The 25873-nt window shown below is 36.2% G+C and overlaps 2 protein-coding genes across 2 annotated transcripts; both read left to right on the top strand.

Annotated features, from left to right (window-relative positions):
- The first annotated feature begins 3748 nt into the window (after positions 1-3748).
- K441DRAFT_653869 (uncharacterized protein) lies at positions 3749-5338 on the top strand. The gene has a single exon (XM_067647600.1). It carries the CDS (start codon positions 3795-3797, stop codon positions 5223-5225), a length of 1431 nt encoding a protein of 476 aa, XP_067508116.1. The 5' UTR covers positions 3749-3794; the 3' UTR covers positions 5226-5338.
- Positions 5339-5782: 444 nt separating this feature from the next.
- On the top strand, positions 5783-7652 carry K441DRAFT_628752 (uncharacterized protein). The gene is made up of 2 exons (XM_067646208.1): positions 5783-6497; positions 6545-7652. The coding sequence occupies exons 1-2, from the start codon at positions 5879-5881 to the stop codon at positions 7462-7464; spliced, it is 1539 nt and encodes a 512-aa protein (XP_067508115.1). The 5' UTR covers positions 5783-5878; the 3' UTR covers positions 7465-7652.
- Positions 7653-25873: the final 18221 nt, after the last annotated feature.

The following is a 25873-nucleotide window of genomic DNA, read 5'->3' as shown; positions in this document are numbered from 1 at the left end:
AACCTTTCTAAGAGTAGAGGCTGTATAAATATTATAGTAGTTATAGACCAACTATCTAAAATAAGACACTTAATCGCCTGCCCCGATATATTAACGCCTACCGTCGCCCAACTATTCCTAGATTACGTATAGAAACTCTACGGACTCCCCAAAACAATTATCTCTAATAAAGGTAGCTAGTTTATCTTAGTATTCTAGAAAGAACTAACTACTTAACTCCGTATTAAAGTACTATTATTTACCGCGTATTATCTAAAAACGGATGGCTAAATGGAATGCGTAAATACTATAATGGAACAGTATATTCGGATATACACGTCGTATTTATAGGATAACTAGATTAACTGGCTTGTATTCGCCGAGTTTACTATAAATAACTCCGTCTTAGAAACCACGAAAGTCTCCCCGTTCCTAGCTAATTACGGCTAGCACCCACGAATAGGCTTTAAACCCTTTAGTAATGTTCCTTACCCCGCTTATTACGCCTTATAAGTCACAGAAGTAAATAAATTTATAGAGAAGATAGAGGAACTACAACAGTTTCTTACTGATGAGATAATATGGGCTTAATCTGTCTATAAAGCCGTAGCGAATAAGAAACAAACCCTAGCACCAGCCTATTAAATTAGTAATTTCGTCTGGCTAGATATAAGAAATCTAAATACAAAACGACCTATTAAGAAACTTAATTAGAAGAACGCTGGCCCTTATAAGGTTGAAAAGGTTATCTCTTCTTATGCCTACCAATTAAAGCTCCCTAATACGGTTAAAATCCACCCCATATTCTATACGTCAGTCCTCCGCCCTACTGCCCCTATATTAGACGCCCTGCCTAGACAGATATAAGACCTTCCCCCACTAGTTAAAGTGGATAGTAAGAACGAGTACTTTGTTAAAAGAATTAATGATATTAAGTACGATAAACGGAAACGCTAATATATGTATCTTACGAAATGGAGAGGCTTTACTAAGTCCTTATAGGAACCCGTTAACTCTATAGGACTTATATAAGCCGCAGAAGACTTTTATAAACTCCACCTAGAACTACTACAGCCCTATCTCGCAGAAGCTCAAGTTTAAAGGGGGGGTACTGTTACGGGACATCCCCGTAATACCTTGCACACGTCCACCTGTTTCCACCGACTTAGCAATTAAAGACCAACCGCAAAATGGCAATTTAACGGCAATTTAATGGCAATCTAACGGCAATCTATAGCATTTTGCTATATTCTGCCAAGTTCTACTAAATTCTGCTAAGTTCTGCTAGGACTATAACCTAAACCCTATTCTGCCTATGCACGTATTAACTAAGTAACCAAGTCAACGATATATGCCCTTTCTTCCCGTTTCCCTACCTTCTTTCCTTATGTAACATCTTAACCTCCTTACACAGTTTATGTATATAGCTTAATAATATCTACCTTGCTATATATTATCGTCGCTTATACTCACTCCGTGATAATAAGCTCTTTCTTTAAACGATTTCTTCTATTATAGGATTTGCTTAATTGTCTTTTTCTTTTAAGATCCTTAGTTTAGCCTTCTTTTTCCTAATCCTTTTTCTTTAAATCCTTGCCACTTTAGCTTATATAGTTTCTTATATCCTTTTCTAGATTCTTTAAGACTACTTAAGTCTATTAACTCTAGTCTACTACACTATAGTTTCTAACTTTATTACTATATTGTCTACGCTTTATACAACTATAGTGTCTTATTATAACCCTTCTTGGCCTTTTCTCTTTAATAGGTCCTATTATTGATCTTAATCGCTTGCTTAACTAATTCTCTTATAGTAGTTACGTCTTCTATAAGTATTAACACGATTTAGACTTTTGCCTTAAGTCTCTAATAATACTATACTATAAGCGCCTTATTATTCCACTTAATCTATATTATAAATATCTAGAACTATATTATATAATCTATTACTAATCCCTATTAAACTAACTCTTAAAGTTTCCGCTTTACTATTACCCTTACTTTAGGGTCCCTATATATCTAGGTAATACGGTTTATAAACCCTTTCTAGCTTAAGAATATTATAAGGGATCTTTTATTTCTTACTTAAGTATATACCTAAGAGCTCTTAGGGGCTACCTAGGCTAGCTTTTAACTAGCCCTTAAGGCCTCCTTATAAGCTCTTTAGGCTTATAACCCTTCCATTTTTATTAGGTTGTCTCTATACTAGGGTATTACTATACTTACTCTTTACTATATCGTCCTCTTTTATCGACTCTCTTGTAACTTATACTTGGCTTACTTACTCCCTACTATATACCTAGGTAATATACTTTATAAATATATACCTAATATCTTAGTTAGTAGTTATTATCTCGTTTTTCTATATCTTAGTAAAGTAAGGCTTAAACTATTTAAGTACCTTTCCTGCTAAGAATAGTCCTATATACGCTACTTAGTCTATAAGCATAGCTTCGGTCTTTCTATTATACCTTAAACTTAATTTACGTAAGGAATTCCTTTAATTTAGACTTCTTCTCTAAGACCCGTTTAATTAATAGTATTTTAACCTGTCCTAAGCCTATTTTATTAATCTTTACTTTAAGTATGGCTCTATTGCTGGTTAGCTAGTTAACTATCTATTAAAGTTATCCTATCGTAACTACTTAAGAGTTAGTATCTTATATACTAGTATCCTTACCTAATTCTAAGGCAGTTGCCTTAAATAGTGTTATAGTAGCTACGTTTAGTAGTATTTTATTGACTCGCGTGTATATCGTAACTAGGTAGTGAATATATAATAAACACTTAAGTTTAAGGCTTAATAGTGTTCGTTAATAGACTAAGTATATAGGTAAATAAAGAGTTAATATAACTAGTTAAGTGGTTGCCTAATAGATTAACTCCGATTATATTCTAAGATTTACTACAAAGAGAGAACTATCTAGGTAGGGACTGTGGTCCTTTAACTGTATATCTAAACTCCTAAGAAATCCCTTTGTGCGTAAAGTACGTAAGGTACGTGTTGTATATGCCCATACAATCCATATACCGCGTATACTACGTATATTATTATATAACTCGCTTACCCCTCGTTATATAGACTCACTAGGTCTATCTCGGCTAGTGATTTTATTAAGACACTAATATCCTTAAGCCCTCCCAAGACTCGTAGCGTCTGTGATATAAGACCTGTAATAGAGGATAAGGTTTTAAACTTATTTATTTATAAGAGACAAAGGACGACTAGAACGCTTATTAGGAGTAATGCGTTTTATAAGGGTAGTATATTGAGCTTAACGCTATGTAATATTTAGGAGCTATATGATCTTTTCGTAGATATAGCCGGTAGGGCGTAGAGTCTAAACTTAAAGGCGTTAATTACGCGTAAGCCGCTTATGCTAAGGGATTAAAGGCGCTATAATAGATTATATAGGATAAAGGTATAGGGGCGTATATACGCGACGACGAGGCATAATAAATAATTAGTAGAAATCCTAGTAAGAATCCTGGCTAATATTTTCGTACTAACGAAACTTATGCCTGATACCGTAGTAAGAATACCTCCATGGTTGCGTTGGTTGCGTCATGCAGCTGCTCTCAGCCTTGTTCATGCCTCGGGGGGCGCTTTCGAGGCTGGAACACTTAGCCTTGCGCACCCCTCTGACCGCCCCTATGAGCCTTTTTTCTTTTTTTCGGCCTCCTAGGCGGCAGTATAATACATATTTAGCGCTGCGTAGCCGTGTGAGCCTGGTCTTCCCATCAGGCAATCTTTTTTTCTGGTTCATTCGCTTTTGCTCCCCCCTGCCGCGAACCAGCTCCAAGAAATCGCAAAAATGGGTGATTCCGCAGTACCGGATCCCTCACAAGCTCTCAAGGACAAAAATTTAATTGAGGAGTTCGTCAAAAATTATAAGAACACAATCCAGACCTGGCACGAGGTCACCAGGCTTGCCCGCGACTTGTGCTTGAAAAACCAGAGGCCAGGAATCCAAGCTAGATTCGAGTTCCGGGTTAAAGACCCCGAGTCTCTCAAGAACAAATTGATCCAGCGCGACGAGGCCAAGCGAAAGGAGCCAGGGCGGAATGGCCTTGGCTACCGGGATGAGGACGAGATTTGGAACGACGTTTACGATCGTGCTGGAGTCCGTATTCTGCTGTACACATCTGCTCAGCCACAGAAGGATGCGGTGAGAGAGACCATCGAGTCGACCTTCGTTCAGGCGATGCTGCCAAAGCAGTTCCCAGAGTCCGAAAATGGAAACGGTCAGACGCATGAGAAGGCGCACGCCAGGCGCTTTCCGAAATATATAGCAACGCACTATCGCGTCTATCTCAAAAAGGACCACATCAAGCAGCTGGAAGACAACAACGTAAAGGACCTTTGGCAAGGCAAATACATGGTCGAGATACAGGTGGTGTCAGTATTCCAACATGCCTGTGCCGAAGTCAGCCACGACATCTTGTACAAAACCAAGTCGGGGACCCCGTCGGCGCACGAGGAGCGGGTCTTAGATGCCCTGAACGGCGTATCCATGATAGGCGAGTCGCTTCTCGAGCAGCTGCATTACCACTATGTTACGCGCATTGAAAGCACTAACCAGCCCTTCACAAATAAGTTCCAACTAGGAGACTTCCTCTCCAAATGGACTTCGCAGAAATCCGCTACCTCAGATCTTGTGCTGGGCCCGATTGAAGTGCTGCGCAAGCTTTTAGTATCCCAGGATAAGGCCACGCCTAAAGAGCTGGAGAAAATTCTACTCCAGCTCGCGTTTGGCGACGAGGTACGCCAGAGCGAGGCGGCGGACGGCAGGGTTTCCATTTACATCATGGAACAAATGTTCCGAGAAATCCCAGACACGATCATAGCGCATGAAGATGTCGAACTGCAGGGCAAGATCATGGCCAGCACAATGATCTGGCTGGATGAGCTGTACTCGCCATCGACGAAGTGGGGGACAAATTTCCTAAACAAGAACCATCCAAAGAACGCAAAGCAGAGGGAAGGGTTCATATGGCTTATGAATGAAACCGAAGGAGGCCAATTCCTTGTGTATGGCGTGGAGCCTTCTCCGGAGGAAAAGGAGAATCTGGCGGAACTTTGGCGGTGGTTCGAGGGGCACCCAGAGGCTATTGTACAGTTTGTGCTGAGAGTGTCCAAGTTGGACCAAAGAGACCTGAAAAAGGACAGCGAGATACTGGAGAAGATCGCGCCATTACTAGGTCAGCTTGATGGGTCCAACACTTCCGCAATGTCGCAGCTTTAAGAGTAGTTCCACAGCCTCGAATTCGCCTATTGTACACCTTTTTGAATTCCCGTAGTGTAGTAGGTTATAGCTGCCCTATTGCAAGTTTGGAGATGGAAGGACTGAGCAGCCCGGCTTTCTTTTGTTTATGTGCTTTCTTTCTTCATGTAACGATAGAAAATAGCATACTTCAGGCTTATACTTACGCGCCTGGCGTCATGCTGACAAGACTACTTGATCACGCTCTGCTAGTGAAACATTCAAATTTCTGCATCATGATTTCTAAGAAGCCGTCACGTTTAAAAAAGCAGGGCGGCTCGCAAGGCTGCTGCGGTAGGCGCAGAGGTGCCGGCTTCTTCTGGCCTGTCAAACGCATGTAAGCGCCCTTTAAAAGTCAAGCGTGCTGTATCCGACACCGTGGATCCGGCTGAACGGGTGGAGACGACTTGGCTACGCCACGTCCGCAAGTACATGTACACGTACAAGGCTGACAAGCCACCTCGCTAGGTTGCACAGGCGTTCTTCGGAGCTTAGCCTCCCCTGACCGGATGATCAGGCCCCACCCTCATTCTCCAGCGATCCGTCACTACAAGAACTGCATCCATCTCAAGGGCGATAAGGAAGGAGCTTCGCATCGCCGACACAGTGCGAGGAGGCCTCTTTGGGAGCAAGGAATGGAAACATATCGACAATACGTGGACACGCGAACAAAGCACAACCCGTGCGTGGCGAATCTGGCCAAATTTTTGTCAAACCCACGCCCAAAGGGCGGAAATGTGGCGATCACGTCCTTGGACCTCTATGACGGAGAGTCTAGTCCCGAGGAGAGGAATGTCCTGTTGAAAGAGCTGCCGCAACTGCTTGATGAATTTCGCCAGGCTCACTCCCCGTTCGAAACTGTCGACAAGAAGGGTCGCGAGGGGTCGAGTCATTACCTGGAGATTCTGATCGTGCAAGATCTTACAAAAGATGTCGTTGAACTGCTGGGCAGTTCCCTGAACATCGATCCTATCTTCTTTGCCTCTCACATCAACACCTCTTTCAAGGGTGGGGACATTCAAACGCCCGACTTGGCGTCGTTACCTTCAAGGATAAGGACGCAAAACTACATAAACATCCACTACCACCGGACAATAGCCGTTAAGGACGTGCCGCAGCCTCCTAAGAAGCTGATACGAGAGGGAAACTTGGATCGTAAAGTGGTCATCCTTCCCTGGACTGAGAGATCATACATCGGCCTAGCTCAACACTGTGTTTCCATTCTTCACGTAGAAGGCCGTCAATATGACTTGGGTACCGTTTCCCTCAGACTTAGCCGTGATTTTACTAACGTTTTTCAGGTCTAATATTAGTAGATCCGCCTATAACAAACCGCTATTACACCGAAGCAGAAGGCTATTTGAAGGAAGTTACCCTTCCAACAAAACTCTTCCTCGGAGGTTATGAGAGCTTTGTGAGCTCTCCAGCTTTCTCTACGGAAGAGAGCACGCTCATACACCCGGATCGAACGAATCTTATGAATGACCTTGTTTACTACTGGTTACGAACTCCCAACCGGCCCTCTTTCGGGCCAAAGAGCAACCCGCTTAGCTCGTTATCTTACTTTCCTCTCAAAATCGTCGCTGGCGAATGGGTTAACTACGTATCCGTCATGCACAAAAGTGTTAAGACCTATGAATATTCTAGTAATAAAACCACAGGCTTTCTCAGTGAGCTCAACAGACTCAATGACGATCTACGGGCGTTGCAGAGTTGGCGCCGCCGCAGCATGTCATCCCAACAAAAGATTCGCACCACCATCAGTTGCATGCGGTGGTGGAAGGATGCCGACCTCGATTCTCTAATAGAAGATTATGAATACCTCGCCAGAAGCATCGACGAGTCCGGCCGAAGGCTAGAGAACATGCTGCCGGTCGTTGCGTCCCTCGTCCAGGTCGTCGACAGCCGGCGATCGTTTGCAGAAACGGCAAACGTAACACGGTTGACCGTCTTAGCACTTGTTTTCGTCCCCCTGACGTACGTCTCGAGTCTGTTCAGTATGAATTCTGAATATGGCCCTGGCGGCGCGAGATTTTGGATTTACTTCGCAGCGGCCCTGCCGGTCACGCTCTGTGTTTTCCTCATTGCAAGGCCGCCTTTCACGGAGATTCGGTGGCTATTAGGATATTTGAACTTGTGGAAAAGGAGGATAAGGATGCGGAAATCAACAGTTAAGCTGGAGTCGCTTCCGGTCTCTAGAGAGGCGAAGTCGCCGATTTAATTCTTGAAGTTTTGTTTCAAATTCGGTATAGAATTATCGATTTATCTTGGACAAGTGTCGATCGGGTGGCAATGACGTAACAGCCTCAAATCGTCGTCATTGTCAACGTCAGCCTTTGCCACCTACCTCATGTGTATATAGTCTATTTTTCTTCATAGATCAATCTTCACACGAGTTTTCCTGACCTGCATTTTCCGGTCGACAACAAGTGATGGACCCGTAGCATTTTGCAGTCCTTATTAAGCGATCGTGTTCCTAGATTTCGCGAAAAGGCAATTGGGTCGGAACACAAAAGAGGAAGACGAGGCAGACGGAAGGCCAGATGTCGATCGTGGTGGCTAAATGCTTTAGCCTAATGTCGGCTATATCAGGGAGAGATTAAAGGGTACCAGTGACCCTTATCTCGGTCCCAGACGATCAACCAATCATAAGCTGCTTACATAACAGATTAGTCATCTTATGTTGTTGTCGTCTGGTACACGGTTCGGAAATTTGTTAGTCCCTCGCGCCAATTTATATGTAATTCTCATATAAACTCGCGCGCCATACTAAATATTTTAGCTATTAATTAATAACGAACTAACGCCTTTATAAATAATCGGCCAATGTTATATTCTAGAACTTTATAGGGCGATTCTAATGCTGCCAAAATTATTGCGAACGGCCTGGTGGTTATTACTACATTTTACCTTAAATAAGCGAATCTCCCCTTTAAAGCTCTGCTTAAAACTCTATTACTATTAATTAATAATAAACTAACGCCTTTATAGATAATCGGCCAATGTTATATTCTAGAGCTTTATAAGGCGATTCTAATGCTGCCAAAAATATTATAAACGGCGTTATGGTTACTGCTACATTTTACCTTAAATATTACTACTAAAATAGTAAATATTTAGCCAGAGCTATTAACTATTACCAATCCTTAATATTTAACCTCCTATATTAATATTTATAGTAGATAAATACCTAAATAGCTAATGTATTGTATCTAGACTAACTCTGGGCCTTATTACCTGCTTTATTGCTCTTCCGCTGCCTGCATAAACGCCTGCACGAAAGCCTGCACGAAGCCTGCACGAAGCCTGCACGACGTCTGCACGAACGCCTGCATGAATACAAACTCTATATAAAGCTCTGCACAAGGCTCTGCACGAGGCTCTGCTTAAAGCTCCGGTCGAAGCTCTGGTCGAAGCTCTGGTCGAAGCTCTGGTCGAAGCTCTGGTCGAAGCTCTGGTCGAAGCTCTGGTCGAAGCTCTTGGTCGAAGCTCTGGTCGAAGCTCTGGTCGAAGCTCTGGTTGAAGCTCTGGTCGAAGCTCTGTCGAAGCTCTGGTCGAAGCTCTGGTCGAAGCTCTGGTCGAAGCTCTGGTCGAAGCTCTGGTCGAAGCTCTGGTCGAAGCTCTGGTTGAAGCTCTGGTCGAAGCCTGGTCGAAGCTCTGGTCGAGGCTCTGGTCGAGGCTCTGGTCGAAGCTCTGGTCGAAGCTCTGCACGAAGCTCTGCACGAGGCTCTTCTCAAAGCTCTGCACCAAGGCTCTGCTCGAAGGCTCTGCACAAGGCTCTGCTCAAAGCTCTGCTCAAAACCTTATATGGAGCTTTAAAGCTCTACTAANANACAGCACTAATATACTAGGAAGGTTCTATAATTAGCTATATAACCACCTATATAATTATTATTATTAATTCTATTTATTACCCAATTTGGTCCCTTTTTAAGTCTATATAGGGAAAAGCCCTATAAGGGGAAAACCCTAAGTATTTTCTTTTAGCTAGTCCTACTCGTTCTATCTTTACCTAGCTAGTATATCTTTATATCTTCTAGTCTACCTTATATACTATACTTTCTAAGTATATTAGAAGATCTAAAGGGGGTAGTAGGAGGGTCTAGNAATTCGCTAGTAAGCNGCCTATAGCTAGNCGGGGGTATTTAGTCCTTAAGGGGCTANAANAGGGCGTATTATTTAGTGTCCTCCTATTAGATCTTATATGCTATTTAAAACTACTAAAGAATTCCTTTACCTATAAGCCATTTTACTACTGCCTAGCCCTTACTTATAATGAGTATTTAAGTAATATAATTTATACCTATATTAGTAAGTAGCTAGTTCCTTACTAAGCGGTAACTGTAAAATAGTAGTATATAGTATACTAATTAAATAGGCCACCCGTATATATATTAAGGTAAGATATTTAGAATATAGATATTAGCTATATATTTAGACCTAANACCTTTATCTATAGTAGAAAGNCGGCNATAGATTTTACCTTTATTAGTCCTTTATATAGGGAGAGAGTTAGTATTAACTATAGGGTATTCTATATAGCTGCGTTCTATATTTTTACTACCTTCTTCTATTATTACTTCTATTTAAGATCTGCCTATCTTATCTATATTAGTAACCCCTTATCCTCTATTACTATTATAGCGCTCTACTAGTATAGCGCTAGGTCTCCACTTAGTAAGCTAATAGTTCCTATATTCTTTTTCTCTCTCTATTACTTATAGGTAGAGGGCTTCCTAACTAGTATATTTAGGCGTATCGCCCCTTTAAGGGGCTATTGCTTTATATATATATCTCGTTCCTTATATATATTTTCTTCTACTAGGTAGTCTTATACTATAACTACTCTCTATATAGTAGTTAAGTTAATATATATTGACCTGGATCGGACTTTCCTTACTACTATTATACTACTGTCTAACGACCTAGATCGTCTATACAAACTATATCTTAGTTATCTCTTAACTTATAACTAAATATCTTATTAAATATCTTATTACCTATTTCTATTACCTATTTTAACTTACTTGTCTAGACCTACCTAATATATATAAAGAGCTTCTAGAGCCCTCTTTAATAGACAGAGTTCTTATTCTTAATTAACTGTTTAGTAATATATAAGTCTAGTAGTAAAACTAATGCTTTATATTTTAGTATAGCGCGTAGTATTCTTCTATAGGCCCCTATAGTTCTATATAGGTACTAGTTTTATAGCTTAGCTAGTAGCGCTAAAGAGCTTTTTATTAATACCTTNCTATTTAGTCTTAGGCCCTTAATTTAGGAGCTNTATAGTATTATTAACCTTATTACTACTATATATAGTAGGCGTATATATTTAAAAGAGGGTCCTTATATTAAGGTAGTTATTTATAATACTACTAAAAGTACTACTCCTCTTTTATAAGTAGTCTATATAATATACTTATTTTAGTTTAATCTAGAGTTTACCTAAACCCCTAGGACCTTAAGGGTAGCTTCTAGTTTTTCTTTATAGCCTTAGATATTTACTATTAAGGCTAGGTTACTACTTACCCTTCTTTTCCTTATAAAGTAGATAAGCTAGTGTAAGGGCGCGGAGAGACTTTAGGAAGATTCGAAGGAACGATATAAATTCTATCTATTGGGAATAAAGGCAAATGGTCACCATATAAGGCATATTGCCGTCACGTGTGGCAAGTTGCCGTTACGTGCGGCAAGTTGCCATCACGTGCCGCCGCGGCACTAGCGTAGTGAGGAACCTTAGGTTTCTTACCCCTTTCTTTAAGAAGAACACAGAATAATCATTATACTATCTACGAACCGTAGCTACGTGATATCCCCTTATGAGTCCAACACTGATTAGTGGTTAACTTCACTGTTATACTATAAAATAGCTAGGTTTTTACCAAGAAGAGACAAGCCACTGTACCAGTACTACTCGTGCTAGAGGAAGCTGTCTTTTTAAGGTTAGAACTGGTCCTAAATCTTAAATAGAACTCTTCTATGAATCTAAGGATTTAAAGGCCAGAACTGGTCCTGAGCCTTTCTAAAATTACGGATTCTTGCGTTTATTACGCAGAACAACACGCTTTACAAGTCTTCGCGATTTAAGGCCAGAACTGGTCCTAAGCCCTATAACCGCAAATACACGTTATAAACGCGTACTAAACGACAAACGCGTACTAAACAACAAATATATATCACAAACGCGTACTAAACAACAATCCCTACACTAATAATACTTCCCTCCCTCCGAAAACATAGCTACGCCTACCTTAAATAACTAGAAAGACTCCTTACCACTAGGGGTAGCTAAGTACGCGAAACTTATCGATAAAGATTGGGACGAATTCGCCTTTAATATAATAACTTATACTGCAAAATAAGTTAACGGCTTTCTCCTATACTATATTGTATTCTACCAAAATAGATACTACGCCAACTTATAACTATAGGAGTATTTTAGGAAGGATTTTATAGGATGGACTGCTGATACCTAGGCACTTAGCAACGTTAATATTATTTAGGACTTTTAAGACTTCTTCTATAGGAATAGGGTATATATTACTAAGAACGGTAACCCAATTATTAGTAATATTTAGGCCGTTATTACTAGTGCAGAAGAACTAATATAGACGGAAGCTGAGATTATATATTAACTACGGAAACCTAGAAACAACCCATATTCTTTAAAAGGCAACTTTAATTCATATTAAAACCCCTAGAACGCTGACCCCCTACCTAAAGCTGCTCTCCCACCTAGAGGTGCTCTCCTACTTAAAGTTGCTCCGCCTCTACCTCCTCCACTTTAGCCAATTGGTGAGCCTTTACTATGGGAAGTCACAAATCTAATAAAGGTATATTTGGACGAAGAGAAGAAGTTTAGAGGAAAACTGTATAATATACTCGGAGCAAAACTATAGGTCTTTTATAACTATTGTAATAAGGTCAGAATTTAACGCCACTAGTACTATTACGCTTTCTCTGTTATGTTAAAGGGATAGGCGGCAACATTCTATTACGACCATATTATAGGTAAAAACTATAACTTTAATGCAATGCTTTAGCTCACCAGAGCCCACTTTAAGACTAATAAAAATCGCCAACTTTATATGTCTAAATAGCGGGAGACTATATTTTAGAGAGTTATTGCTTCTAACCTAATAAAGACTTATTTAGAGTGCCTTTAACTACTCTTTAATAAACTTTAGAAAATCTAATATGGCCTTACCAAAACTTACTAAAATAAGAATAGCCTAAGGGACTAGGTTATCTTAGCATGCCGTGGCGTTCTTAAGTGCAACTTAGCGCTATATAAACCTGCGGATACGTTTAAAGGAGTATATACTAAGCTACGCTCCGCCGTAGGTACTATAATACGAATATAAGAATCTTAACAGTTCTATACCGAAAACCCTACCTAACTAAGTATTCCTAACTAACACGATTATAACTAGACTGATTAAATATATAGTGGCCGCAGTAGGGAATACGGAAGAGGGTATAATTAATATTAACTATAAGGTAATTATGGAGGTCCTTATGGAGGTTTATTTCGAAGTAATTACTAAAAGAAGTGCTACGTTTATAAGAAGCCAAATTACTAGTTAACTAGACACTCCCTTAATAAGCGAAAAGAGGCATATAATAAGTTCCGTTAGAGTATAAGAAACGTTAGAAATTATAAAGTTACTATGGCCTACTTTTAAAGCTTCCTGGTTTAATATAAAGGCATAAAAGACCTTAAGGGTAAGGTTAATGAGACTAAATAGCTCCTTATAGATATAGAAATTAAGGACTACTTACCTAACTAATACTTTACTAAGTATGGTGAGGTAAATGGTATATAAACCGTCGCTGTCCTTAATAACCAATCTACGCTCTATTCTATTATGAAGTTAAATATCTTTAATAAGCTAAAGGAGAGCTCCGCGTTTTCCTTTAATAACAGATACTTAGCAAACGTCTTCTATGGTATTATACCGGATACTAGAGCCGTAGGAGTATCTACAGCAGGAGAACCTTAAGTTTAAGCCCTTTAGCAGCTTAATAGCTCTATTTAGATTAACTATTTAACGGCAGGCTAGCATATAATTTATTTTAGCAAAGGTACTATAATCTCTCTTAGTATAATTAGGGTTTAAACCCCCTTAGGGTATATTAGTTTTCACATTATTCCTATAAATACCCCGTTTCTATTTTATATTAGAGATATAAACAAATTAGGTATTAAGCTTAATAACCTTAAGAATATACTTATCTAAGGAGATAATTAGGTACCTATTATGCGCAAATAAGGTTACCCCTAGTTACTCCTTTATTAACTAGAAAAGAGTATTACTTAAAGCCACTTAACTAAGTTAGAGTTACGCTAACTATACCGTCGTTTTGGCCACCTATCCGTTTATTAATTACTTAGGGTTCTTTAGCAAGCAGGCTATAAAGTTAAGGTTAAGGCAATTAAGCATCTTATAAAGTATTGCTATTACTGCTAAATAAACCAGAAGTCCCCTAGCCAATTTAAGTTTACCCTTAGAAATAACTATAACTTTAACTTTTATATTATTATTAACGTTATATATTTTAGCGGCAAGCCAGTACTTTAAGTTATTAACTTCTTAACCTCCTTCTAAGCCGCGCGTTTCTTAAAAGATATATTAGCTAAAAATGCATAGGAGACCCTTTAGTTATACTAAATTAATATCTATTTAGGACCCCCTAATTAAATNATNTATAANATANGAAAGAACTTCTTATNTATAGAGTTTTNATAANAGATAAAGGNAATAGNAATTAAGGTTAAGGAAGTCCCTATTAAGGCATATAATAGTATTAGAAAAGTGGAATAATATTACACGCTATTACGCCGCGTATATAAGATTATCTCTTTAAAACTAAAGGATGCTAGCAAAGAACTTACCTTATAAATAGCTGTTAAAGCTATTAACGATTCTGCTAGCCCAGATAGACTCGTACCTACGTTACTAGTCTTTAGCGCCTACCCTTAAATAACTAACAATTCTTTACTATCTCCCTCCGTTATATAATAAGCTAAGGCTATCCGCAAGGTAATAAAAGAGGTGCGACGTCTCTACGCTATATGCTAGGTCAACAACGCACTAGAAATAAGAAATAGCCTAAATACCTTAACTACGCTCAACCTACCACTCCAGTCTAAGGTATGCGTATAGCGTAAAAAGGGAGGATAGTTAGGCCCACACCAATTTATTACAATTAATAGTTAAACTTATACTATTTAGATGCCTTATAGACCTACTTAATTCCGTTTAACTATTATTAAGCCTTACTATAAAGATAACAATTCTAAGCCTTTATAGGATGCCCCAGAAGATGCCCTAAAAGAAAACCACGATTAATATACTTTAGAAGGCGACTACAATCCTAATACAATTGTAGTAGATATACTATAACTATGACGCGGTAGAGGTCGCCCAAAGGGATCACAAAATTGCCAACATCTTGTTAATTTTAAAGAACAATTTGTTGCCGCCATTAAGAATGGAGTTGAGTTATTAATAGCCTTTTTAATAGCTAAGGAGAAGGCTGACTTTAAACTCGCAAAATAGCTCTAAAAGGAAGGTTATATTATAACTCTAAAAGCTCCTTTCTAAGTATCTAATAAGCAGGAGATCAATAGTTTTATTATAAGAGGAGTCTTTAAATTTAAGAAATATAACCCTACCAAGTTCAATAGAGTTCGCATCTTTAAGTTAAGAATAGTTAATAAGATTAAGGGCAAAGCTACTAACGCCCCATTTAAGAAATTAAGGCTTATTATCTAAGGTTATAACAATAATAGCAAAGAGATGATTTTTATATAATCTTCTATAATTTAATAAGCTAGTCAGCGAGTTATTATTATATTAGCTCCCTCCTTAATAAAGAATAGAATAGTAGTTTATTTATAAGATATCACTTAAGCCTACACCCAATTAGAGACGCACCTTTAGTGCTTAATATTAGCATACCTTCCGGAGCAAATTCGCCACTAGTATCCTAAAGACATGATTATAGTTATGCTTAAGCCATTATATAGAATTACAGAGGTAGAAACTTACTGGTGGGCTACCTACAGCAAGCACTATAAAGAGAAGCTTTTAATAACTACTTCTATATTTAATCCCTACTTCCTTATTATAACCACAAAAACCCTATTTAGAATTGTTAGTATATAAACTAATAATATAATTATCTTAGGAGACGACCAATTCTTAGCTCTTAAAGAGGATAAGCTAGTAAAGGTAAATCTTATAGCAAAGCCAAAGGAAAAGCTTAACTTAATAACACTATTACTCTTTAATAGATGCATCCTCTCCCTAAACAAGGATTTTATTGCTTTGCGCCAGAAGGGTTAAGGTAAGAAAATTAACGTTATTAACGTTAATTCCCTAAAGTAAGGATACGTGGAGCAACGCGCTTATAGAGCTTATGTTGCTTTTATCTGTTAACCCAAGGCTTTATTTAATCTCTTTATTGCCGCCTAACACTAGGAACTAACTAAGGATAATATTCTTGCCCTAAATAAACGTCTTTTCTAGCAAATAAACCATCTTAATTGGGGACTACTCTACGTGCCTATTAATCTTCCTACTGCTAAGCTCTTTATATTTGTTAATAGATCGTTTATAAATAATAAAGATTTTAGCTCCTAGTTAGGATATAAGATTATTATCACAAACGAATTTACTGGAGAGAATAACTTCACAATTTATGGTAATCTTATCTATTAGAGCTTAACTAAGAGTAAGCGTATTACCCGAAGTGTTTTAGCGTTAGAGATATATGGAATGGTTAGCGGAGTTGATATAGTAATTGCAATTAGAACTACCCTAAAGATAATTATAGATTAACTCGAACTTCCCGTTATCCCTATAATTATATACACTAACTTATATTCCCTCTATAAGTATTTAGTTAAGCTCAGTACTATAAAGGAAAAGCGCCTTATAATTAATATTATGGCACTTTAGCAATCCTACAAGCGTTAAGAACTCTTTAAGATTTAATAGATTAATGGCTAAGATAACCTAGTAGATGCGATAATAAAGGCGAACCTAAATAAGGCACTAGAGACGTTTATTAACACAAATACTCTACATATATAAGTTAAAGGTTAGGTTAAAAGGGAGTCCCTAGAAATTTCTTAGTTATGTAAGGTCTTAAGATATCTAGGAACTTTAACCGGCGGTTAAAGTTATCTAATTGGTTAGATTCTGCAGACCCTAACTTAAACCAGCTAATTAGGATTTTTTATCCCCGGGATAAAAAATTGCTATTAGCTCGCTTACCGCTAGCGCCTTAGCGGCCCTAGTAATAAGATACCTACCCATAACCTATAAGTAAGAAAGCACTACGTGTTAAGAGGCAAATTTTAAAATAGCGAGACTTATATTATAATGGCAATAGTAAGTAAGGAGGATTAATTTTTATTTTACTAGTTAAGCGGTATATATATATAGATAGCAACCATAAAAGAAGAGTTGCTAGTGTTGGGAATAAAGGTAAATGGTCACCATATAAGGCATATTGCCGTCATATATAGCAAGTTGCCGTTACGTGCGGTAAGTTACTATCACGTGCCGCCGCGGCACTAGTGTGGTGAGGAACCTTAGGTTTCTTACCCCTTTCTTTAAGAAGAACACAGAACAATCATCATACTATCTACGAACCGTAGCTACGTGATATCCCCTTATAAGTCCAACACTATCTAAATCTAAGGGTATATAGCTCTCGCTAAGAACAAGACGTTACGTAAAGAAGAGAAAGGAATAATAAGAGAATCATATAATTAAATAGTTAGGGGCTTGGTGGTCGATGCGTGCGTATATACGCACGCGGTCTTCGACGGACTTCGGTAATTCGATTAATCTAGTAGATTTTGGTCAAAGCGTTGGAATTTATCTGTTAAGTGTTTCACTAAGACATTCCTACTATAACTAGGCTAGTCCCGTTATAATACCCCCCCTTTTAGCCGAAGGTCTAAATAATTTAATTTTAGTTAAGACTTATAACTTATTACGTGTTATATTTTCGCGTTAGGTGGCGGTATAGGGTTTTGCCAATTCTATTGTTAAATAGACTAATTAGGATTTTCTATCCCCGGGATAGAAAATCGCTATTGGCTTAGTTAAGGCGGTAAGCAGAACTAATATCTTTATAGTAGGTCTTAGCAAGGCGGGTCTAACTAATTAGATAACTTTAACTAGCGGTTAAAGTTCCTTAACATCTTGCGTATTATATAATCGTATTATAAACGTTATAACGTATTTTAAGTCTTTTTTAATTTTAAGCTTTCTACTATCGTGTTTTATGTATTTATATTAGGTGGTAATTATTTACTTTTATGTCGTGTCTATCTAGCTAGAGTAGGCCGCGAAGGATAGTCCTTATAGAATTCTTTTACTAGGGAAGGCGTATTAGTCTTAATCTGGTTATAGGTTTCCTAAGTTTATATTTTATATCCTTCCTATTTAACGAGAAGTTCAAATTATTTAGATTATGTTTTTTATTATATATCGTTAATTAAGTTAATAAAGTAAGAACTGTTGCCGTTATTAATAATTATAGGAGGTAGTAGTGGTACTTCGCGAGTTATAGGTTTACCCTTTAAGGGTTATAGCAAGTTTACGTAAAACGTTAAATATATTTTTATCTTAGTTAGTAGTTTAAGTTTATAAGCGTATAGGTTTAGTTTTTTCTTAACTTAGTATAGACCTATAAACTTCTAGTCTAGTTTCTTTAAAGGTTATTAAGTCTTTAGATTTTGTATATTTAGGTAAACTATATTACCTTCCTTAAAGTCCCACGCGGGAGCTTATCCTTTATTTATATACTATTCCTATACTATTTAAGCGTACGCTAATTTACTTTATAATAGTTCCGTTAACTACTTTATTTAATTAGCGAAGTTATACGCGTTAATTAGTTAAATCCTCTTAATTATAGGTCCTATTATATTAATTTTGGGTTATAGTTTAAATCTAAGTTAAGGGTCTTATCCGTAGGTTGCGTAGAACGGCGTTACGCCTATTAATTCGTTTCTTATATTATTCGCAGTAAACTTAGCTAATAGTAGCCATTTTTCCTAGTTATTTTGCAGGTAGGAGTAGTATATTTATAGGTATTATTCTATAATTGCGTTCGCAATTTCGGTTTAACTATCTATCTCCAGATAAAATATAGTCGAGAGTTGTATTTATATACTTAATTGTTTATATAGGGCTTACTAGAAGTCTAAAACAAACTAGCTTCCGTAGTTAGATATTATTAAATTAGGAAGTCCGTATAGCTTAAAGACGTACTTAATAAAATATTCGGCTACTAATATTGTATTAATTAAGTCTATAGGAATTATATGTCGCATTTTTATAAGATGGTTAACAACTACCATAATATTCGTGAACCTATTATTATTAGGTAGGTTAACTACAAAGTTAATTAAGATATCTTGCCATCTTTATATTGGAATTAGTAACAGTTAGAGTACTCCTTACTTCTTTATATAAGAGGTCTTCCTACGTACGCACATTCTGCATACTTAGACGTATTTTCGTATATAGTTATATATTATAGGCTAATAGTATACTTATTAGATAATCTTATAGGTCTTTATACGGCTAGAATGCCCTACTATAGGGGAATTGTGTACAAATTCGAGTATCTTAAATCGTAAGGGTTCGGAATTTAGGACTACTATCTTCTATTAATAGTATAACCGATTATTACGGATTTCGCATTTAGCGAGTATAATATCCTTATATTACCGTTTCCCTATTTAAATCGCTTTTATTATATTGTAAGAGTACATATATTAGATCCCGCCGCGCTTACAAACAAGTTCGCAAGCACTCCGTGTCTTTTTGGCCAAATGGCGACGTTAGGGCGGGAAACGTTACAATTATACTTGCGAACTTACTGGGGCTAGGTGTCGTGGATTCAATCCCCATTAGTTACTTCGCTCTGGTACAGTCTAACGCGCATCTATGTAATAAGGCGTTGGTAAAGATTCCGATCGCTTATATTACTAGGGACTCCTAATATATAGTGCGACTCTTCGTGTGCGGACCCCCTGTAGCTTGGCGTTTGAGGACGAATGCGCAGAGGGGAGGGCAATTGTAAGAGTATATATATTAGATCCCGCCGCGCTTGCGAACAAGTTCGTAAGCACTCCGTGTCTTTTTAGCCGAATGGCGACGTTGGGGCGGGAAACGTTACATATATTTACTATCCAGGGGTTATTTTTATATTTGTGTTTTATTAATTTATTAACTTTTATATCCCACTTATCGATTTCTAATTTATTCCTATTAAGTTCCATATTTAGGAATATAGGGCGTAGTTTCTTAAAGCGTTTAGGGGGTAGTAGAATTTGTAATTAATTTATAATCTATTTATTAAAGGCGTTTATAGGTAAGTCCTATCATTCTTATATTAATAAGTTAGGCTTTTAGTTAAGTTTGCCAGATTAATACGTAATCTTAAAGTTAAATTATAAAAGGTATTTGGCCCAACGAATTTAGCACTATATTAATTACTTTATAGTTATAAAGTACTGCAGGTTTTTATGGTCCGTTAATACGCGTATTAGGAATAATAATCCTTTAAGTTCTGGGCGCCATTATTTAAAGCATCTAATAATTGTAAGCAGTTCCTTATTATATATCTTATAGTTTAATTTAGTAGGGGTAAGTTTCTAAGAGAGAAAGGCTACTAGGCGCAGCTCGCCGTTCTTATCATACTGCAATAACACCCCTCTTAGTGCATAATTAGACGAGTCTATTTTAACAATGCATTTAAGGTCTAAATTAAAGTAGGTGAGAATCGGAGCAGTTATAAAACGATATTTTAGGTCGTTAAAAGCTTGTTTATATTTAGTAGTCCATTTAAATCTTATATTCTTCCTTATTAAGTTTACTAACGGCTAAACAATTTTTAAGAAGTAATTAATAAATTAATGGTAGAAATTTGCGAATCCTAGAAATCCTTAAATATCTTATATACTACTAGGACTTTCCTAGTTTATAATTATAGCGATTTTCTTAGGGTCTATTTTAATTCCGTTACGGGATATAATTAGGCCTAAATACGTAACTTCGGACGTATGGAACTTATATTTCTTAATATCGCATTATAAGCCCGCGTCTCGTAGGCGTTTAAGAACTATTTAAACGTATTTCTAATATTTAGAAAGCGAAGACGAATAGATTAAGATATTATTAATATATACAGTAATAAATATATTAAGGAATTCGCGAAGCGTATTATTAATGTATTACTAAAACGTACTGGGACCGTTCTTTACGCTAAATAGCATTACTAGGTATTTAAAAAGTCCCTATTGTGTATAGAAAGCTGTATACTTTTTATCTCCTTCGCGAACACGGATTTAATTAAAGGCAGCGACTACATTAAGCTTTATAAAGTATCGTGCTTTCGCTAAGCAGTTAAGCGTTTTTTAAAGTAGAGGAATTAAATATCGGTTTTAAATTATAATTGTATTTAGGGCTTAATAATCGATATAGAATCTTAAGCCTCCTTTAGGTTTCTTAATAAATAGTATAGGTAAGGCGAATAGTGATTAACTAGGGCGAATAAATCCTTTCTTTAGGTGCTCTTTAAGGTATTATTATATTATAAGTAGCTCTTCTCGCGATATACCGTATAATGGGCCGAACTTTAGCATTATACTAGGTTTAAGTTCTATCTTAAAATCGTGCTCGTCTTAATACGGGGGTAGTTAGTTTGCAAATTATCTCTTAAATATATTAATTAAATTGTAATATTCTTTAGGTATAAGAGGTTAGGGGTTAATATATTACTTCGGTTCTAACGCCTTCTTAATATCTTCTAGTATTATAGTAAAGATCTTATAGTCTCGTTTTCTTGCTAACGAATAAAAGGGTACGGCTTGTATTATATAAATTTTAAGAGGTTTTAATATATTATCTTCGTATTCCTTACTATAATTAGCAGTTATAACTTTATCATATTAGTTTAAGGTTTATAGTAAGGGCAATTTGTATTATATTAAATTTAAATAGTTGTATATATGTTTATAGGGTAAGTAGTATTTTAAGTAATAACTTCGGTAGTAGGTTATACGGAATTTTAGTGTTTCTTTAACCCAGCTAATTAAAGGGTTATATTGTTTCAGCTATCTATATCTAAGTATTACCTTATAATGCTTTAAGGGTATTATAAATAGGGAAACGTATTTAAGGTGTTCGCTTATTCGCATCTTTATAAGAGCGTAGTACGTTAGTTCGCCGTATATTAAAGGCTTACTATTAAAGCCTTATAGGCCTTAAGGCTTATTAAGTTTCTTTAAATTTAAGTGTTAAGTTTTTGCGTAGTTTATATTAATAAAGCCTATACTAATAGCTCCGCTATCTATAAGGATTTATACTTCCTTCCATTTTCTAAGTATTTAAATTTCGCTAAGTATATTAAGGGAGTTGTGTTATATATTAGCGCTAGAAGAGCCTAGACACTTATACTCTTCTACTTCTTATCTTAAGGCGCGACTTAGCCCTAGAATAATTCGTTTTCCAAATTAACTGAAGGCGAGATACTTTATAGCGACTAAGTATAATTTATAGAATAAGTACGACTTAAGGACTAAGAGGAGCTACGGCGGACCTTTTTAAAAGGGTAAGTTCGGCAATCCCTTTAAATATATCCCTTTTTTCCATATCCAAAACATTCTCCATTTATAGCTTATGTTCTTTATTTGTTAGTTCCTAAGGGTGCATAGGATTAGGTAGCATTAAGGTCTATAGGGTTATACGTAGGGCTTTTAGGTCTTAGAGACAGATCGCGCTTTAGGGTATATACCGGTTTCGTGAAGTTTTAAGCGCGAGGTGTAGTTGGCTTTAGGGAACGAGTCTGTTTATTATATTAAAGGTCCTTATTAATTCGTTAATATATTATAGCAAATTTGGGTAAGTCCTTTGGCAGTTCTCTACCTACTAACTATGCTTTAATTTTATCTAAAATAGCTTGGCGGAGAGCAGTAACTCTAGCGGCTTTATTCTAATCTAGTTTACTAATAAGGCCTAAAAATTCNNAAAAGAAGCTAATNAAGTCTCNGTTNCGTTATTATAGGTTTTTAANTTTAGTNANAGCTGTATATTCGCGGCTNGCGTTATTATACGTTCGTTCTAGTAGAGAGATAAAGATTTTAAAATTAATAAAGGTACTATTACAGAAGAATAGGTCCATAGTTTATGTAGCGTTTTTATTTAAATGGGACATTCTATAGCTAATCTTACTAGCTTTAGTAGGGTATTAGTTATAGTTTATTAAAGGTTTAAAACGGAGCTTAGTTATAAAGGGACGTAGGTTATTTTAATTTCTATTAAACATTAAAAGGTTAGGGAGCTTTTTAGATTTTATAGTAGGTATTAGGTTTATTATAGGTATAGGTTAAGCTACCGTTACTAATTTAGTGTTTATATTTAATGGGTCGGGTTTATATATAGTTATTTTAATTTTATTTATAGGTGTTACTATTAGGGTCTCTAACGCGAGTACTTTAGCGTTGTGGAGTTCTTTATGTATTGCTTTAATTAATTGCTAATGCTAAGCTTCTAGTATAGTTCGTTACTAGGCCAAGGCGTCCATAAAAGGCTGTTGTATTATAGTCATTTATTCCCTAACTAGGGCCATAATAGTTAACGTAGCGGATTTAAGTTTGTTTACCATTTTAAGGGTATTGGTATTAACGCAACGTAATATAAGGGCGTGGAGAGACTTTAGGAAGATTTAAAGGAATAATATAAATTCTATCTAAATCTAAGGGTATATAGCTCTCGCTAAGAACAAGACGTTATATAAAGAAGAGAAAGGAATAATAAGAGAATTATATAATTAAATAGTTAGGGGCTTAGTAGTCGATGCGTGCGTATATACGCACGCGGTCTTTAACGGACTTTGGTAATTCGATTGATCTAGCAGATTTTAGTTAAAGCGTCGGAATTTATCTGTTAAGTGTTTTACCGAGACATTCCTACTATAACTGGGCTAGTCCCGTTACAGCTAGTAATTATCTTAGACTATATACCTATATGGATAACACTTAATATCGCNACATTAGCGTAATAAACCCGCTAAAGATACATTACTAAGAAATTTAACTTAAAAAAGTATACCTAGAAAGTTACTAATAGGCTAGTAGCTATACCTTAGGTATTACTAGAGAATATCTAAAGGATTATAAGTAACTACTTAAAAAAAAATACTACCTAAAGGCCTAGCCTAGAAAATACGTCTACTGTAAATAGTCGCTAGAAATGGCCCAACTACTTATAGGCGTAAAAAGGGTAAGGTAATAGTATAGCGTAATTAATAAAGCCTACTACTAATAGAGCTATAAGGCCCTAAAGAATATGCCTAAAAAGATAATATAAAGGAGGATAGAAATAGCTAGCGCTAATTCCTAAAAGAAATTACCTTAAATTCTACTAAACTATATAATAAGAGGCTCTAGCGTATATTAAAGTAAAGTAGGCAAGCTGCTAAAGAGACGCTAGGGGACTTTTACCTATTTATACTTTACTAGATAGAATAGGACTAGTAAATAAATAATAATAAGGAAAATATTAAAATATTAGCAGAGGTTCTTTTTAGGCGCAGGCTAAACAGACCTATAGAATATTAGTAGCTAATTTTACCCCTTATCTATTAATATAAGTTATATAATATTAGTAAAAGAAATAAAGGACGCTATATAAAAGCTCCCTACTAGTAAAGCGTTAAGGCTAAATAAGACCCTAAATAAGGCGATTAAAGCTGTAGTAAAAGTAGTAGTAATATAATTTGCTAACGTCGTAACTACCTACCTTTAGAGAGGCGAACTACCTAAATACTTTAAAGTAATAACTATAGTCGTCTTATAAAAGGTATAAAAAAAGACTACTCTATTTTAGAAAGCTACTAACCTTAAAAAGGCTTTTAAAAAAGATAGTTATAAAATGTATATAAGAAGCGGCAGAAGTATAAAAGCTACTACCGTAGATATAAATAGGCGTAAGAAAGAAAAGATTAACCCTTTTAGCCCTCTTTCTAATTACCTTTAATATTTAAACGGTATAGTAAGCTTACCTAGGATATATTATATCTATACTAAGCCTAGACCTAAGCGGAATATTTAATAATATATTATATAAGAGACTTTTATAAATCCTAAGAAATAAAGGCCTNNTAAANTAGATAATTAAGTTTATCTAAGCCTTTCTAATAGGGCGTACTATAAAAATTATAATTAAGGGCTATAAAAGCGAATTAATACTAATACCTATAGGTATTGCCCCTATTTCTATTTCTAATTCTTTTCTTTATATTTAAACTACTAGAGATATATAATAATAGCTAGAATAATAGCTATATAGAACTATAGGGGCCTATAAAAGGACACTATATACCGTAATAGAACGTAAAGTANTANTANTACTACTAGACGTATATATAGAAGCAACTGCTATATAGAGGGCATCTATAGTATAAGGCCACCTAGTAAAGAAGAAGATATANTAAATAGTAGAGCGTATATAAGGAGCAAGGGCCCTATAAAGAAGCATTACGCCTAAGCTTATAAGTTAAAAAGCCCTCTATCTATAAGTGGTAGAAAGAGAATAGGAAATATAAGAGCTACTATAATACTTAGAGCTACGCTAGTAGAGCACTATAGTAATAATAAAGGATAGGGGGCCACTAGTATAAGTGGAGATCTACTATATATATCGCAAGATAGGTAGATATTAAGTGAAAACAATNCTAAAAGAAGGCGGTAGAAGCGTAGAGAGAAACTACGTAGAGCACCCTATAAATAATATTAATTTTTTTTTTATATAAAGGACAGATAAAGGCAGAATTTATAACCGCCTTTCTATTATAGATAGAGGTCTTAGGGCTAAATGTATATCTAATAAGTATTTATAATCTAAATACTATACTATACTATACGTGTAAATAGCCTATATAGTTAGTACGCTATATAATACTCTTCTATAACTACTATATAGTAAAAGACTAGCTATTTACTAGGGCGGGNATAAATAATATTACTTAAATACTATTTATAAGTAGGGGCCTATATAAAACAGTATAATAGTTTATANGTTAANAAGTNCTCTAGTAGTTTTAGATAGNGTATAAGATCTAATAAGAGGATATAGGGGATAGGCCCCTTTTTAGCCCCTTAGGGACTAAATAACCCTATTAAGCTAAAGGCAGCTTATAGGCAACTTACTAAACCCTCCTACTACCCCCTAAACCTTCTAAGATACCTTAGAAGTATAGTATAAAAGGTAAATATATTATAAAGGTAAATAGGCTAGGTATAGGCGGAGCGCATAAGACTAGCTAAAAGGAAACACCTAGGTTTTTCCCTTATTAGCGATTTTTCCTATAAATAGAAGGTAGAAGCCTATATAGACCTAGTAAAGGGACTAAATCGGGCAATAAATAGAATAAATAAATAAATAATAATAATAGTTAGGATATAATAGTCCTAGAATATATAGATAATATAAGCCTAATTATATAGGGAAATATAGTAGTAGAAAACTATACTAGGCTAAACTAGGCATATAATAGGTATATTATATAGGCAAACCAATATAGCGCTAAAT

The sequence above is a fragment of the Cenococcum geophilum genome, assembly GCF_001692895.1.
Source record: "Cenococcum geophilum 1.58 unplaced genomic scaffold K441scaffold_6, whole genome shotgun sequence".
Lineage (NCBI taxonomy): Eukaryota > Fungi > Ascomycota > Dothideomycetes > Gloniales > Gloniaceae > Cenococcum > Cenococcum geophilum.
This window is presented reverse-complemented; position numbering and strand designations above follow the sequence as displayed.